Here is a 15237-nt window from a genome sequence, read left to right as displayed (position 1 = left end):
ATACAACCTCCCAAGACTGACCAAGGAAGAAACACAAAAGTTAAACAAACCAACTACGAGCAAAGAAATTGAAACGGTAATCAAAAAACTACCCAAGAACAAAACCCTGGGGCCAGATGGATTTACCTCGGAATTTTATCAGACACACAGAGAAGAAATAATACCCATTCTCCTTAAAGTGTTCCAAAAAATAGAAGAGGAGGGAATACTCCCAAACTCATTCTATGAAGCCAACATCACCCTAATACCAAAACCAGGCAAAGACCCCACTAAAAAAGAAAATTACAGACCAATATCCCTGATGAATGTAGATACAAAAATACTCAATAAAATATTAGCAAATAGAATTCAACAGTATATCAAAAGGATCATACACCATGACCAAGTGGGATTCATCCCAGGGATGCAAGGATGGTACAACATTCGAAAATCCATCAACATCATACACCACATCAACAAAAAGAAAGACAAAAACCACATGATCATCTCCATAGATGCTGAAAAAGCATTTGACAAAATTCAACATACATTCATGATAAAAACTCTCAACAAAATGGGAATAGAGGGCAAGTACCTCAACATAATAAAGGCCATATATGATAAACCCACAGCCAAAATTATACTGAACAGCGAGTAGCTGAAAGCCATTCCTCTGAGATCGGGAACCAGACAGGGATGCCCACTCTCCCCACTGTTATTTAACATAGTACTGGAGGTCCTAGCCACAGCAATCAGACAAAACAAAGAAATACAAGGAATCCAGATTGGTAAAGAAGAAGTTAAACTGTCACTATTTGCAGATGACATGATATTGTACATAAAAAACCCTAAAGAGTCCACTCCAAAACTACTAGAACTGATATCGGAATACAGTAAAGTTGTAATATACAAAATTAACACACAGAAATCTGTAGCTTTCCTATACACTAACTATGAACCAATAGAAAGAGAATCAGGAAAACAATTCCATTCACATTTGCATCAAAAAAATAGAATACCTAGGAATAAACCTAATCAAAGAAGTGAAAGACCTATACCCTGAAAACTACAAGTCACTCTTAAGGGAAATTAAAGGGGACACTAACAAATGGAAACACATCCCATGCTCGTGGCTAGGAAGAATAAATATCATCAAAATGGCCATCCTGCCCAAAGCAATATACAGATTTGATGCAATCCCTATCAAATTACCAGCAACATTCTTCAATGAATTGGAACAAATAATTCAAAAATTCATCTGGAAACACCAAAGACCCTGAATAGCCAAAGCAATCCTGAGAAAGAAGAATAAAGTAGGGGGGATCTCACTCCCCAACTTCAAGCTCTACTACAAAGCCATAGTAATCAAGACAATTTGGTACTGGCACAAGAACAGAGCCACAGACCAGTGGAACAGATTAGAGACTCCAGATATTAACCCAAACATATATGGTCAATTAATATTCGATAAACGGGCCATGGACATACAATGGTGAAATGACAGTCTCTTCAACAGATGGTGCTCGCAAAACTGGACAGCTACATGTAGGAGAATGAAACTGGACCATTGCCTAACCCCATACACAAAAGTAAATTCAAAATGGATCAAAGACCTGAATGTAAGTCATGAAACCATAAAACTCTTAGAAAAAAACATAGGGAAAAACCTTTTAGACATAAACATGAGTGACCTCTTCTTGAACATATCTCCCTGGGCAAGGAAAACAACTATATTAAGCTGAAAAGCTTCTGTACAGCAAAAGACACCATCAATAGAACAAAAAGGAAAAAAAGGAACCCTACAGTATCGGAGAATATATTTGTAAATGACAGATCCGATAAAGGCTTGACATCCAAAATATATAAAGAGCTCACATGCCTCAACAAACAAAAAACAAATAATCCAATTAAAAAATGGGCAGAGGAACTGAACAGACAGTTCTCCAAAATAGAAATACACATGGCCAACAGACATATGAAAAGATGCTCCACATCGCTAATTATCAGAGAAATGCAAATTAAAACTACAATGAAATATCACCTCACACCAGTAAGGATGGCTGCCATCCAAAAGACAAACAACAACAAATGTTGGCAAGGCTGTGGAGAAAGGGGAACCCTCCTACACTGCTGGTGGGAATGTAAATTAGTTCAACCATTGTGGAAAGCAGTATGGAGGTTCATCAAAATGCTCAAAACAGACTTACCATTTGACCCAGGAATTCCACTCCTAGGAATTTACCCTAAGAAAGCAGCAATCAGGTTTGAGAAAGACAGATGCACCCCTACGTTTATCGCAGCACTATTTACAATAGCCAAGAATTGGAAGCAACCTAAATGTCCATCGGTAGATGAATGGATAAAGAAGATGTGGTACATATACACAATGGAATACTACTCAGCCCTAAGAAGAGGGCAAATCCTACCATTTGCAGCAACATGGATGGAGCTGGAGGGTATTATGCTCAGTGAAATAAGCCAAGCGGAGAAAGAGAAATACCAAATGATTTCACTCATCTGTGGAGTATAAGAACAAAGGAAAAACTGAAGAAACAAAACAGCAGCGGAATCACAGAACCCAAGAATGGACTAACAGTTACCAAAGGGAAAGAGACTGGAGAGAATGGGAGGGAAGGGAGGGATAAGGGTGGGGAAGAAGAAAGGGGGTATTATGATTAGCATGCATAATGGGGGGGTGGGAGAAAAAGGGGAGGGCTGTACAACACAGAGAAGACAAGTAGTGATTGTACAACATTTTGCTATGCTGATGTACAGTGACTGTAAAGTGGTTAATAGGGGGGACCTGGTATAGGGGAGAGCCTAGTAAACATAATATTCTTCATGTAAGTGTACATTAGTGATAACAAAAAAAAAAGAGAAAGAAAGAAAGAAAAGGGGGATTACTCCCTGATAGGATAAAACTAACTGTAAATCAATGATTAATGCATGCTTTAAGTATCCTTACTTTTGATCACTTAAAGGGTGTCAGATGATCGGCTATGGAGGTATATTTTTCTGATAATATTTTTTTCTCTTAAAAAAAAAAGCATTTCCTGTGTGGTGACCTCCAATGAGTTCTACACAATGGTATAAAGGGCATATCAAAGTGTGGGCAAAGGGTCTGTTTGTGTTTATACAGAGGATCAAAGCCTAATTTGGCTACCCAGAAAATGAACTAAGATACGATATGAAGAAGAACTTCCAACATCAGCACCCTTTGGAAGAGTCATACCAGAAGATTATCCTCAAAAAACCTCAACAAAGATCCAGGCGATGCTGCAGTTGTAGCTGCATTCATCCCACTGGTTCCTGGACTTGCCATTGGAATGAAGAAGGAGATATCTAAGCTGGCCTGTGCATACAGTAAAACAACAAATTTGACTGGATCTATACTGTTGGAACTCAACCAAGAATTAGGAGAAGTGCAAGTTGCAGTGCTCCAAAATCTTATGACTACAGACTATCTACTGTTAAAAGAACATATGGGATGTGAACAGTCCCCAGGAATGGGTTGTTTTAATTTGTCTGATTTCTCGCGGACTGTTCAAGTTCAGTTGGACAATATCCACCATATCATAGATAAGTTTTCACAAATGCCTAGGGTGCCTAACTGGTTTTCTTGGTTTCACTGGAGATGGCTGGTAATTATAGGTCTGCTTTGGTTATGTAACTGTATTCCTATTATGTTAATGTGTGTATGCAATTTAATCAATAGTTTAAAACCTATACATGCTTAAGTTACTCTATAAGAAGATATGTCAAAGAAATAATCAATCTTCCCATGTTTTCTTCCGTCTGCTACTCCTATAGCTTTTCTTCTTCCTTCCTAATTACAACCCTTAAATAGAATTCGTGCCTCATATCAAATTTACTGAGTATCATAATTCTTCCAAGTGGTAAAGATACCTCAAGACAAATACTGGGCATAAAAGCCACAGGGTATAATCTGCAAAGAAGTAAAAAGCTAACCTTTTCAAACAATATTGCCTCTCTCTCACTTACCAACTTCACATTTCCCTGTATGGCCCCAGAAGATGACTGGTTAGCCAGAGACGGGTAAGATTCCTCAAGGGAAGAACAACCTAAGACAGGCACAGTTGCAGGGGGGCCATCAGGTGAGAAATTGGGGATCAACAGAGGTGAGGCTTAGAATCTCACCCCTCCGGTTTTGAGAGAAATTTTCTGCATCCATGGATGTTTTATTGCCCTTGTCTAGCTTGGATTAACACTTAGTCTACAGGCACACACCTGATCATATACATTTGCTCTCTTACAACACTAAACTATGTTTTCTACCTTTATCTTGCATCTACCTACAACTTCAGCATTTTATTAAAAAAAATAATAATAATAATAAGGGGAAAATGTGGGATTCACATATAAATCAAGTATAAGAATCAAACAAATATTCATATTTGACCTGATTGTTTATAGTTCATAATATGTGATCAAAACTGAAAGTTTCTGTGATGACTGCCTTTGTACTGTTCACCATGTAAGAACTTGTTCACTATGTAAGAACTTGTTCATTATGATTCAGAAGATTGGAGATTGACGAGAATTAGGTTTGGGGTGGATTAATGATTATACATTGAGCATTGAGTCCCTATACAGAATTTTATTGTTGTTAACAACCATTTGATCAATAAATATGAGAGATGCCCTCTCAAAAAAAAAATGTAATTTCATCCAGCCCTTTCATCCTCTTCCTGTGGGGATGTGCCCATTCTGTGGGGACTGTGAGTGCCTGTGAATGGGCACTTGCCCATCATGACCACATCATGCTTTCATTCGCGGGGGCACAGGCCACGTTTGCTCATGGGACTTTGGCTGGACATGGGATCATCTGGGCCTATCCTCTCTGGGTCCTGACAGATGGACAACACGTGGACTCAGAGGAATGCTCAGCGGCTTCCGGCAATTACTGTTTACTCTGATCCAGGATGAGTAGCAGAAGATCACAGAACAGCTTTGAAGAGCCTTCTTTCAAACACATCAGAGAACTAGATTTTGTTTTCACCTCTAGTCGTTAAATAACGACTATTATTTCATAGGACATAGAACTCTACAAATTTCTTCTTTTATTCCAAGGGAAAATAAAGTCACCACAGAAATTATTTTCTCATTTTGCACTGCCTGATAAAGAATCACGTTGCCAGATGATAAACGTGGCCCATTGAAAAGTGGAGAACTGCTCACATTTCTCAAGTACATCTGTGTTAGCATATTTGCATTTTCAGTTACTGGACAGTTTCCTCTTTTCAGAAATGCATTCCCAAATGCTGATGAAGGAGCCTGGTGTCTGTGAGAAAAGAGGGCCTTTCTTTTGATCAGTCTCTGAGCAGTACACTCAACTGAACACCTGGAAATGAAAACGTCTTCATTCTCTTGAAGAGTACTTCATGGTAATTTATAAAAATCTTTGGTTGCACAGTTGGTCCCGATCTCTTCTTTTTTTCCTGCTCTTTTCCTTTCCATCAGCTCCTCTTTTCAAGGATCAGTGCCTCAGTGGATAAAGACATTTGGGTTAATTCATCCGAGGAAAACTTACAAAATATCAGACGTCGTGAAACCTACATTCAAGGCCATCCTAAGGAACCCAGAAGTTAAAATTGCCAGTACAAACTTTTGACTGTCATGTCATGAGACTTAGCAGAAGACTGGGATTTTTGTAGAAGCTGTAACCATTGTGATATTATAGCTCAGGTTGGGGGAAGGTATTTGGACAAGGAACTAGGCTCATAGTAACTCCCCCTGGTAAGTAACTTTTTTGTATTTTTACCCTGTGAATGAAAACTACTAGATGCTTCTTAGAAAAAACAATTTAGAATCACCTTTATCTGGCTGCCAGTCTTGGCTCAGCATATGAATAGCAATTTTGCAGGTTCTGGTCACTGTGTATGGAAACAAAAGTCCTTGGTAAACAGGTTATTCACTTCCCTGCTGGTTAGCAGATGGAAATTACTTTTAAAATATACACATAATGATAGATCCAGGCTACATACTAAAGTATTGAAGGACTATGTCTTTAAACCATAGGCTTTAAGATGCTTCTGTTGTAGACAATCTTTTAAATGAGAGACACTTTAATGAATTACCTCTAGTAATTAATAGGGTTCCTTTCTTAATTAATAGTAGTCCTTTCTCCCAATAACTTGCAAAATCTATTTCTTGGTTTTGATCTCATTTTTAGCAGCAGTGCAAAAAGTTTAAGTCTTATAGTATGTCACTATAGAATGTCAATAAATTCAACAAATCACACTTATTCTTAGTACTCTAGCTTGTTACAGGGTTGGCTGAGACCAGTCAAAATTTATGCTATTTGTGACTCTCATTATATTGTCTAGAAATGGGCGAGTTTAATGGAATTTGTGAGCTCAATATAGTTTCAGTGTCTTATCTCCTTCAACAGCCTATACAATAGATCCTCCTACTCCCATTTCACAGATAAGGAAATTTAGGCCTAGAGAAGTTCAGTTATTTGCCCAATGTCACATGTCTAGTTACAGTGGCAAAGTTTGGGATCCAGTGGAGACTTGCCTATTCCAAAGTGCATGGTCTGGACCATTGGGTGATATTAGAAACATTAAGTGGTATTTTCATGTTGTGATATCTACTCTTTAGCAGCCTGACCCTTTTAAATGGACTCTTTAATTTTCTACTTAATTATAATAGCTCATAATTTGTACTACTTCTCATTTGTGAAAACAGTGTTTCTGCCTCTAGTCATGGCACTGAAATTACCACTTTCTCCTCAGGAAAAGATCAAGCGAGTCATATTGAATATTCATCTTTTAAACACTGAAAATGTGATTCTTAGGGCATTTCTTTAGAATAACAAGTCATCTGACAGCACGCCATTCAATTTCCTTTCTGTATTAGCATCACATTATCACATTTGCTAGAAATACTGAAGCTGTTAAAGAAAAAGAACTACAGCAGTTGGATTAATTTGCAAAGTTGCCTTTCCACTCATGATGAGTATTAAAATTCTGGAAAGAAGTTACTTTAGATTCAATCCAGATGTCCAAATCTCAATACATATAATTTTGTTAATACCTATAGAACATACTGAATATACACTTATTAAATACTTGTATTATTTCCATTATTTTTTCTCTTTGAAAATTAAAGAAATATTAACTCTAAGTTACACTCTAGGCAAAGAACTGATTTCATACGTGAAAACCTTTTGAAGGAGGAGATTTAGAATTTTCAGATAAAATGGTGAGAAAAGATAAAATTATAATCTCCTAAGTATGTGAGTCGAGCCTGGAAAAGACACTACCCTTACAGTAGAAGAGTATTGATATCACCGTGTAGTATCATCAAAGATTTGGCTTTGTGTACATGTGGATTTGTGCAATGTGCTTATGAATAACATATGTAATTATCATGCAAGCATTTGGTCCAAAAACAAAGTTTATCATTACAGATAAGCTTTGTGAGTTGACATATTTCTCTTCTGATGTTGAAATTGTTGTCAAAGAACTTGGGCTTTGAAGTCAGACGGACCCATCACTTACTGCTTATGTGACTCTGGGCAGTTTTCACCCAGCCTCGGTTTCCTAATCTGTAAAAATAGAGTAACATTATGTGTCCAGCAGGGGTTGTATAAAAAATGAATGAGACAGTGTGAATAAAGTACTTGGCACATTGTCTAACACATACTAGTGCTGGATGAGTGTTACTTGAATTCAAATATAAAGAGAGAATTGTATCCAGTATGGAGACTTGTTCACAGGCATTCATACTGACAGAGCAGAAATTCTTCAGAGGATTCAACTTCTAACTGCTCAAGTTGTGAGCTAGTTTACTGTCCATTCCTGCAAAAATATTGAATTTGGAGGTACTTGTTTCTCTTTAGCAGTCTCTTTCCTCACTTGGCAAGAAAAATGAGATTAATATATATTTGTTTTTATTTTTGTTGTTTCATGTGCTTTACATTTTCATCTTTTATCTTAAATAATATAATCACTAAAATCAATATTTATTGGCCCTAAAATTTATAGCCAATAAGTGTGAGCTTCATGCTCATATTTATCAGAAAAAGAGTTTAAATTTATACAAAAAATGGTGAAGAAATAGTCAATTAAATGTAGTTAGGAAGTCAAAAACTTGAAATTTATATTTAAATATGAGATAGCTATAATTATTTATTTGACACAAGAAAAAAATAGACACTTAAATCAATACCAATATGTGGGCTTGAAATATTGTGCTATGAATTAAAAATGTAGTTGAGATTTGGTAAATTTATACAGCATGCATACTGCTGCATCTTAATAAAATATAAACTCAGGCAATTTAACTCAAATGTATTATTCATTTATGCAAATTAATGTATATAAATATATAGGGCAGACATATGTATTTTTAAACTGCTTCCTACTTTAAAATTTAAATGATTTTGACCATAAAAAAACTGTTCACACAAGTAAAAAAGAATGTTTAAAGAAAAAACATGTAATACGGTTCTCCAAAATATAGGCAATAATCATATATAATCAAGTACACTACTTAATGCTCACCTATTATACTTAATGATGTAACTATTACATTGAGAAAGTTTTGGAAGTTCTAGATTCATTTTATCCTGAAAAGAATGAAACTTAAAGAATCTAGCTAAGGAAAAGGGGCAGGAGGTAAGGGTAATGTGTAACTGTATAGATTTTCTATGTTCATCATTTGATTTTCAATTTCTCTATTATAATGAATCAGAAGTATTCCTATGAAGAAACTGAAATTCCAAAGATGAAAATTAGAGCATTTCATATATTGACTAGAGGCTAAAATTATGTAAGTAGAATATATTATTGAAAAATTAATCTTATTTTCTATAGCATGCTGTTTAAATGAAAAACAAAGTGTATGGTTGGAGATATATAGAGAGTGTGTCACTATTATAATCAATAAAATATCATTTGCACTAAAAGAAGATGTATAAAATTAGAATAAGCACATTATGACCCAAATGTACTTACAGCATGAGTAAAAACTCAACAGTGTTTGCTTACTGATTTAGTATGAAAATCAGGAGCTTTGCTACACAAAAGGAAGACTCGAGAATTTCTTTCCTTTTCTTCTCAAATGAGAAGTCCAATTCTTGCTTTCTTGAGAAAAAATTGCTCATTGAATATCAAACTAACTCCAAACTAGCCCAAAGAGAATACTAGTAAAGCATTTTGCACATTTCTATTTGTGTTTCAATTGGAAAGAGCTCTATGTCAATCATTAGATTAACATAAATGTATAATCAAGTAACATTTCCACATTCAAGTGAAATGCCTTTGTTTTGTGAATGATGTTTTGTTATATATTTTGACTTTATGTCTGCAAGAAACTCTGAAGCATATGTTAACATTACTCCAGTTATTTACACACTTTATTCAGAAGTGAAGACAAAGAACACTGTGAAGTTCTAAAACAGTTCAGTCTTAGTGGGTAGATTCAAATTTGGGGAGAGACACTGAAAGCCAAAATATGGTGTATGCTTGGTTATGCTTCAGCTTCAAGTGAAATTCCAAAATTAAATGTGCTTTTGGTGACCACTTTCTTAAGTGAAATAAAATTCTGATAGGTGCATTACTTAATAAGATTAAAATAACAGCATTTCTAAAAATAATAACATTTTTAATGCAAGTTTTAGAAATACTGTTATTTCTCTTCTAAATTGAAGGTATTGTAAATAATTTGAAGGTGCAGCTTTACATCCTGCCCCACTCAAAAACCTGGAGTGCCTCAAATATGAAATTGAGATGTTACATAAAATTACAAATCAGGTAGGAGAATGCCATTACTTCAGAATTGTCATGGGATCTACATTTAAAGCTAAAAGGTCAACTCGATAAAATGTTAAGCATATGTGGAAATAGACTGCCATTAAAACAAGTAACTCTGTATTGTTTTGAAAAAAAAGTACCACATTTTCCCAGGCTCTGCTACTTGACAGCTGTGACTTTGGACAAGTTACCTAAGCTGTTGAATGTCTTTTCTCATTGAAAATTACAATAAGTACCTCACAACCTACTGTGCATGAAAGGCCCTGGGGAGCACTAATCCAATGGCATTTTCTTCCTTATGCTATGGGCCAGGTTATCCAAAACAATGTTGTATTTCTCTAACAATTTTTTAAAATTGCTATTCCGTTTTCCACCACAGATGGAAGACTTGATTCAGACATTTCTCCCAAGCCTACCATTTTTCTTCCTTCAATTGCTGAAATAAATCTCCATAAGGCTGGCACATACCTTTGTCTTCTTGAGAAATTTTTCCCTGATGCTATTAGGGTGCACTGGAAAGAAAAGAATGGCAGAACAATTCTGGAGTCCCAGCAGGGAAACACTGTGAAGACTAATGACACATACATGAAATTCAGCTGGCTGACCGTGATTAAAAAATCAATGGATAGAGAATATGAATGTGTCGTCACACATGAGAATAATAAAGGAGGGGTGGATCAAGAGATTCTTTTTCCTTCAATTAAAAAAGGTATGTATATAAATAGAAATGTGACCTCCAAGAGCACTTTTTTCCAAAAGCAACCCCCAGTGTTTTCTGTGAAGAATGAAAAAAATTGAATTCTTTCTTAACTGTTGTTAGCATGTAAGTCCTGCTATATCCTATAGAATTAAAACAGTATATGCTTAGGAACATTAAAAAAACAATTTACTTAATCTTTGTCAACCTCAGTTTCACCATCTTTAATGTTAGGGTCACAATGATGTTTTTTAGGGTGTTGCATGAACTAAATGAAACAATATGAAACAACCTAGCAACATATCACACAATAAAGGCTCAAAAAGGGATTCCACCTTTGATGATCTTACTTGGTCAGGAAAGAGAATCATTATACATCTTTAAGGAATGTTCTTTTCAACAGGCAAATCACTTTCGCTTCAGTCTTGTATACTAAAAGTATAACCATAAACGAAGTGTAATTTTCATTCATTTGCAGCAGTCACATATCAACTTCACATAAAAATAGAATATTTGGGCCACTGCAGATTAATTACAATTTTAGGCTTTTCAGATTTGTATTTTATATTCCACCATAGGGTCAAATTTCATAATTCAAGATCGGGTAAGGCTACCATGTACAAACATACCATGCTCTACATAATGAGTGGAATTTTTTGCCGATGTAAGTAGAGGTGCTCCACAAGCATTTATTGCAGTGCAAGCATGTGCCAGGCCTGGAAGGGGCGTGAGGATGAACACCGGCAAGAATGACGGTCCCAGGATTACCACAGTAAAGAGAATACGCTCTTTTCCTTATCACTCAGGGTCACTCACGCGTCACCCATGATGTCCCCAAGGAGCCCCATGGGTGGGGAAGCTGTACATATTTAGACACGCGGGCAAAGGGCTGAACGCCACCTGGCTCAGAGGTCATCAGCAGCTCAGTGGGCCCAGCACTTAAAGTTCTGAGGGTTAACACCGCAGACCCAAGGCCCCAGGGTGTCCATGAGAAGGAATTGGTTTGTGCTGTTCCTCGGGGCTGACCAGGCTTTTTTTAAGCATCAGGGAACAAGCCCGGCCCTTGGCTGTGTACCAGCCTGATTTTCTGAAGTCAGTCTTTATCTTCCAGGAGTCAGGTTAGGTTTGAACACTCCCTTGGCTTTCTCCTGGGCTCACTAAAGAGCAAATGAAATAGTGGCAGTGGAAATGCTTTTGAAACAAAACACCTACTTTGTATTGGTATAGCATGTATTGATCAAACACCTGCTTTGTGGCAAGCACTTGTGCTAGAAGCTATGAACACACAGAAGGAAAACAAGATGGTCTTGCATATTACCCTTGAGTTGTGACAGAAAGGAAAACATGGTGTCCTTCATGGACTTCAACATCTTCATGTACAGAAACACCATATTTGAACTAGATCTGAATTACACAGAATCAGACCAACTAGTCCTGGACTGCGGGGATTTTATTTTTGATGAGCATCTCTGTTGGCAGATTTCATCTATCTGTCTATCTAATCTATCCTACTATACCTATTTGTCTAAACTACCTATTATCTATATGTCTACACACACAGACACAAACTGTCTAATAATGTGTATGAACAATTGATTAATACTTGATCTCTTTTCTTTTAGTGGTCTCTGATATTGATTCTACAGAAATGTGTCTGAAAGGTAATACAGTAAGTTTTTGTACGTTTGTCTTTATGTCATGCTATACCAATTTTCTTCTCCTGATGAGTCCAACTTTTGAACTTCCCTGGCTTAAGGTAGAAAATAAGACTGGCTTGGTTTTGCATAATAGACTGAATGATAGGTATTTGAAGTCAATCTATCATGCTAGGAATCATCTTAACATGGTAAATGCTGCTTTGGCTATGAGATGACTGTTAATTAGAGGGTACAGTGAAATGCTCTGAATTTCACTTCATTCATGGACTTCATTCATTTGTGTGGCTTTTGTTTCTAGTGACTGGGGAAACATGATTTCAAATTCCTCTAGATCTTTCTTAAAGTCTTTGGTCCTCACTAGTAGTTAACAGGATCTGGCACTTCCTAAGAGCTTCTTATATAGAGGCGTTATGCTGTGTTTTGTGTCTTTACATCTCATAATAATCTCATAAAGTTGTGCAATATTTTTTTCCTATTTTACAGAATAAGACAGTGAACTAAAATTAATCAAGTCATTTGCACCGTGCCACACATCTAGATTTGTGGTTTTAACCCAGGTCATCTGAATCAAGAGATAATCCACTTATTCTGTTCTCTATTCTTCCTCTAAGATACAGTCTTTCTCATGGGCTATATATAATAAGAGCAAATGAAATAGTGCCAGTGGAAATGCTTTTGAAACAAAACATGGATGTATTTACCCACACCAACTGGTAGCAAGAGATCCCAAAGCCAAGCTCCTGGCCATGCTGGATGTAGGGAACAGAACACACATGATTGCACAGGCTTCCAGTTACTACAGATGGGACTTCAGCCACCAGTTCTTTTAATTATTGGTTGCATGAATATACATAAATTACTTACATATTCTGAGCAATTCTTTCCTCTCTGCCAACCAGGAATGATTACACCTAATTCAGTTATTGAAGAGATAAAGTTACAAATGTGGAATGTGTAGCATACCATTTCTCATTTTGCTGGCACAGAATAAGAACTCATTTCTAGCCCTTTCTCCGTACATGTGTGCATAGAAAATGGCTCGAAGCATTGGTCCTAGCCCTTCTGATCTTATCTCCATTTCCAGTATCAAGGGGGCTCTGGACCTCTGCTAACATCTAACCTGATGAATGACAAGAGCATATCACCTCTTGAGCTCCCTTTCCACACTATCTGCTAATAATTCTGAAGTTCTGATTCTATGAAGATAAAGTATGTAAAAGAGAAGTTTCCACAGAGAAGGACTCAAACTTGTATTTCACTGAGTAGCCAATCTGTCCTACCATCAATTGTGGTTAGCTATTCTCAACATCATGTTTCTTGCAAAACTTCAAGGGATATTAAGTGCAATTACTTATATTATAGTCACAACGAGAGATACTAAGGAAAGACAGGTGAGTGAGATATGACTCTTAAAGTTTCAGAGAATTTAGACTAAGTGCTTTCTTCCATTTTGTTTAATTCCCTCTTTGTTAGAACCTCCCACTCGCCCCACTCTGAGTGTCACCAAATTTCCATAACTGTACCATCGTATGAATTTCACTGCATGCACAGTATGTACTGGTTCAGATACTCCTAAATCAACAATTCAACTTTATACTTATGCTTAATCATCTGATGTCTGGAGCATTTATTGCACTTGGAGATGCAGAAATACAGAGTAGCTAAAAATATGTTCTTCAAAGTTCATGTTGCTGGGACTGAAATCTGGTTTCTGGTCCTAAATTGACAACATCATACAAATTATCTCTCTCTCTATCCTCAGTTTATTTGTAAAATGAGAATGAAAATTATAATGTCATAGGTTATCATAAACACTGAAGATTAAAGCTTTGTTTGCAAAGCTCTCAGAAGTGGCAATTGGTTAGTGGTTAATGAATAGTAGCTATTATTATTACTTAGAGATACAGTGGGAAAGAATGCTAAAAGCTCTTTATCACAGATACCATTTTCCCATTGGACTCATTATTAAAAACACATTCCTACTTTTCAATATTTTGCACTGTTTTAAGTGAATGTAGCAAGGCTATTGTCTTCAGCTGGAAGCTGGATTTGAGTTACCTTGTTGTTGTTGTTGTTCGTGGTGGTGGATGTTTACTTTTGGGTTCTGGTGGTGCAGGGGAGTCACCTTAATGTAGGTCACCAGAAATAAGAAACTGTGACCCCTCCTCTTGTTAATATTTCTGATCCTTTCAAAAGAAAGAGACTAAGCACGCGACTTCCCTCAGGTACCCTGCAGCTGCAGCTCGCCAACACCTCTGCCTACTACACCTACCTGCTCCTCCTCCTCAAGAGCCTCGTCTACTTTGTCGTCGCCGCCGTCTGCCTGCTCGGGAGAACAGCCGACTGCGGCAATGCAAAGAGTTCATGAGAGTCCGCGGCAAAGTGGGTCAACTTTCCCTCCTCACGTTCTGTCCCTAAGAGGGTCTGCTAAGGATCCCGCTGGGTTCTCCTTCCGGGTTTGGGTTATTTAAGTTCACGTATGGATTTTTCGATGATGTCACATTTGCATAATGCTTTTTTTTTTACATCTAGGCAAACAATCTCCCTCTGTACCAACAAATCCGCCATTACTCAGGGGCAGGCCCAAAGGGTAGTCCTCAGGAGGCTTTAGGGCCACTCTCCCCAGAATCTCCACCAGCAACTGCGGTCAACCCAGATAATCATGCTTTCTGAGCACGGAGCACGCAGCCCCACTCATCTCCTGCTCCTTAACCGCAGAGCTGCCTTGAGGCTTTCCATTTCACACACCCTGAAGCTGCCATCTTTGCTTCTTGAATTCTGTACTTTGTTTTTTGTAATAGGTACAATAAATTTAAAAAAGGAAATCAAAAGTCTGCTTCCGTCTGTGTGTAGTCTGTGAGGCCTCATTGAAATCCCCGGACTCCGGAGCCAGCAGACACAGCACTGCTTATGGGGACGGCCCACCCCACAGTCCTCATTTTCCCCCTGAGATGGGGGTCACGATTCTTTCTCCAAGGCAGCCACAGCCGCACGAAGGTGCCCGGGTTACTTCTCTTTCAAAGGTCGCCAGACTCAGACTCACTGGGTCTGGGACACCCTGTCGACGGCAGTGTAACATCTAGCATGACTTGCTCCGTGTGTGCTCAGATCTATACGAGCA

The 15237-nt window shown here is 37.4% G+C and overlaps 1 gene segment (V, D, J or C); it reads left to right on the top strand.

The window, feature by feature from the left end:
- The window catches only part of LOC108407468 (T-cell receptor gamma chain C region C10.5-like), a 65823-nt gene extending 50873 nt beyond the window's left edge, over positions 1–14950 (top strand). The window contains 4 exon segments of the C gene segment in view: positions 5697–5736; positions 10141–10470; positions 12081–12119; positions 14342–14950. Coding sequence covers positions 5697–5736; positions 10141–10470; positions 12081–12119; positions 14342–14484 — 552 coding nt within the window.
- The last annotated feature ends 287 nt before the right edge of the window (positions 14951–15237 follow it).

Source organism: Manis javanica, chromosome 6 (genome assembly GCF_040802235.1).
Source record: "Manis javanica isolate MJ-LG chromosome 6, MJ_LKY, whole genome shotgun sequence".
Taxonomy (NCBI): domain Eukaryota; kingdom Metazoa; phylum Chordata; class Mammalia; order Pholidota; family Manidae; genus Manis; species Manis javanica.
The sequence above is the reverse complement of the archived record's forward strand: the minus strand, read 5'-3'. Positions and strand labels throughout refer to the sequence as shown.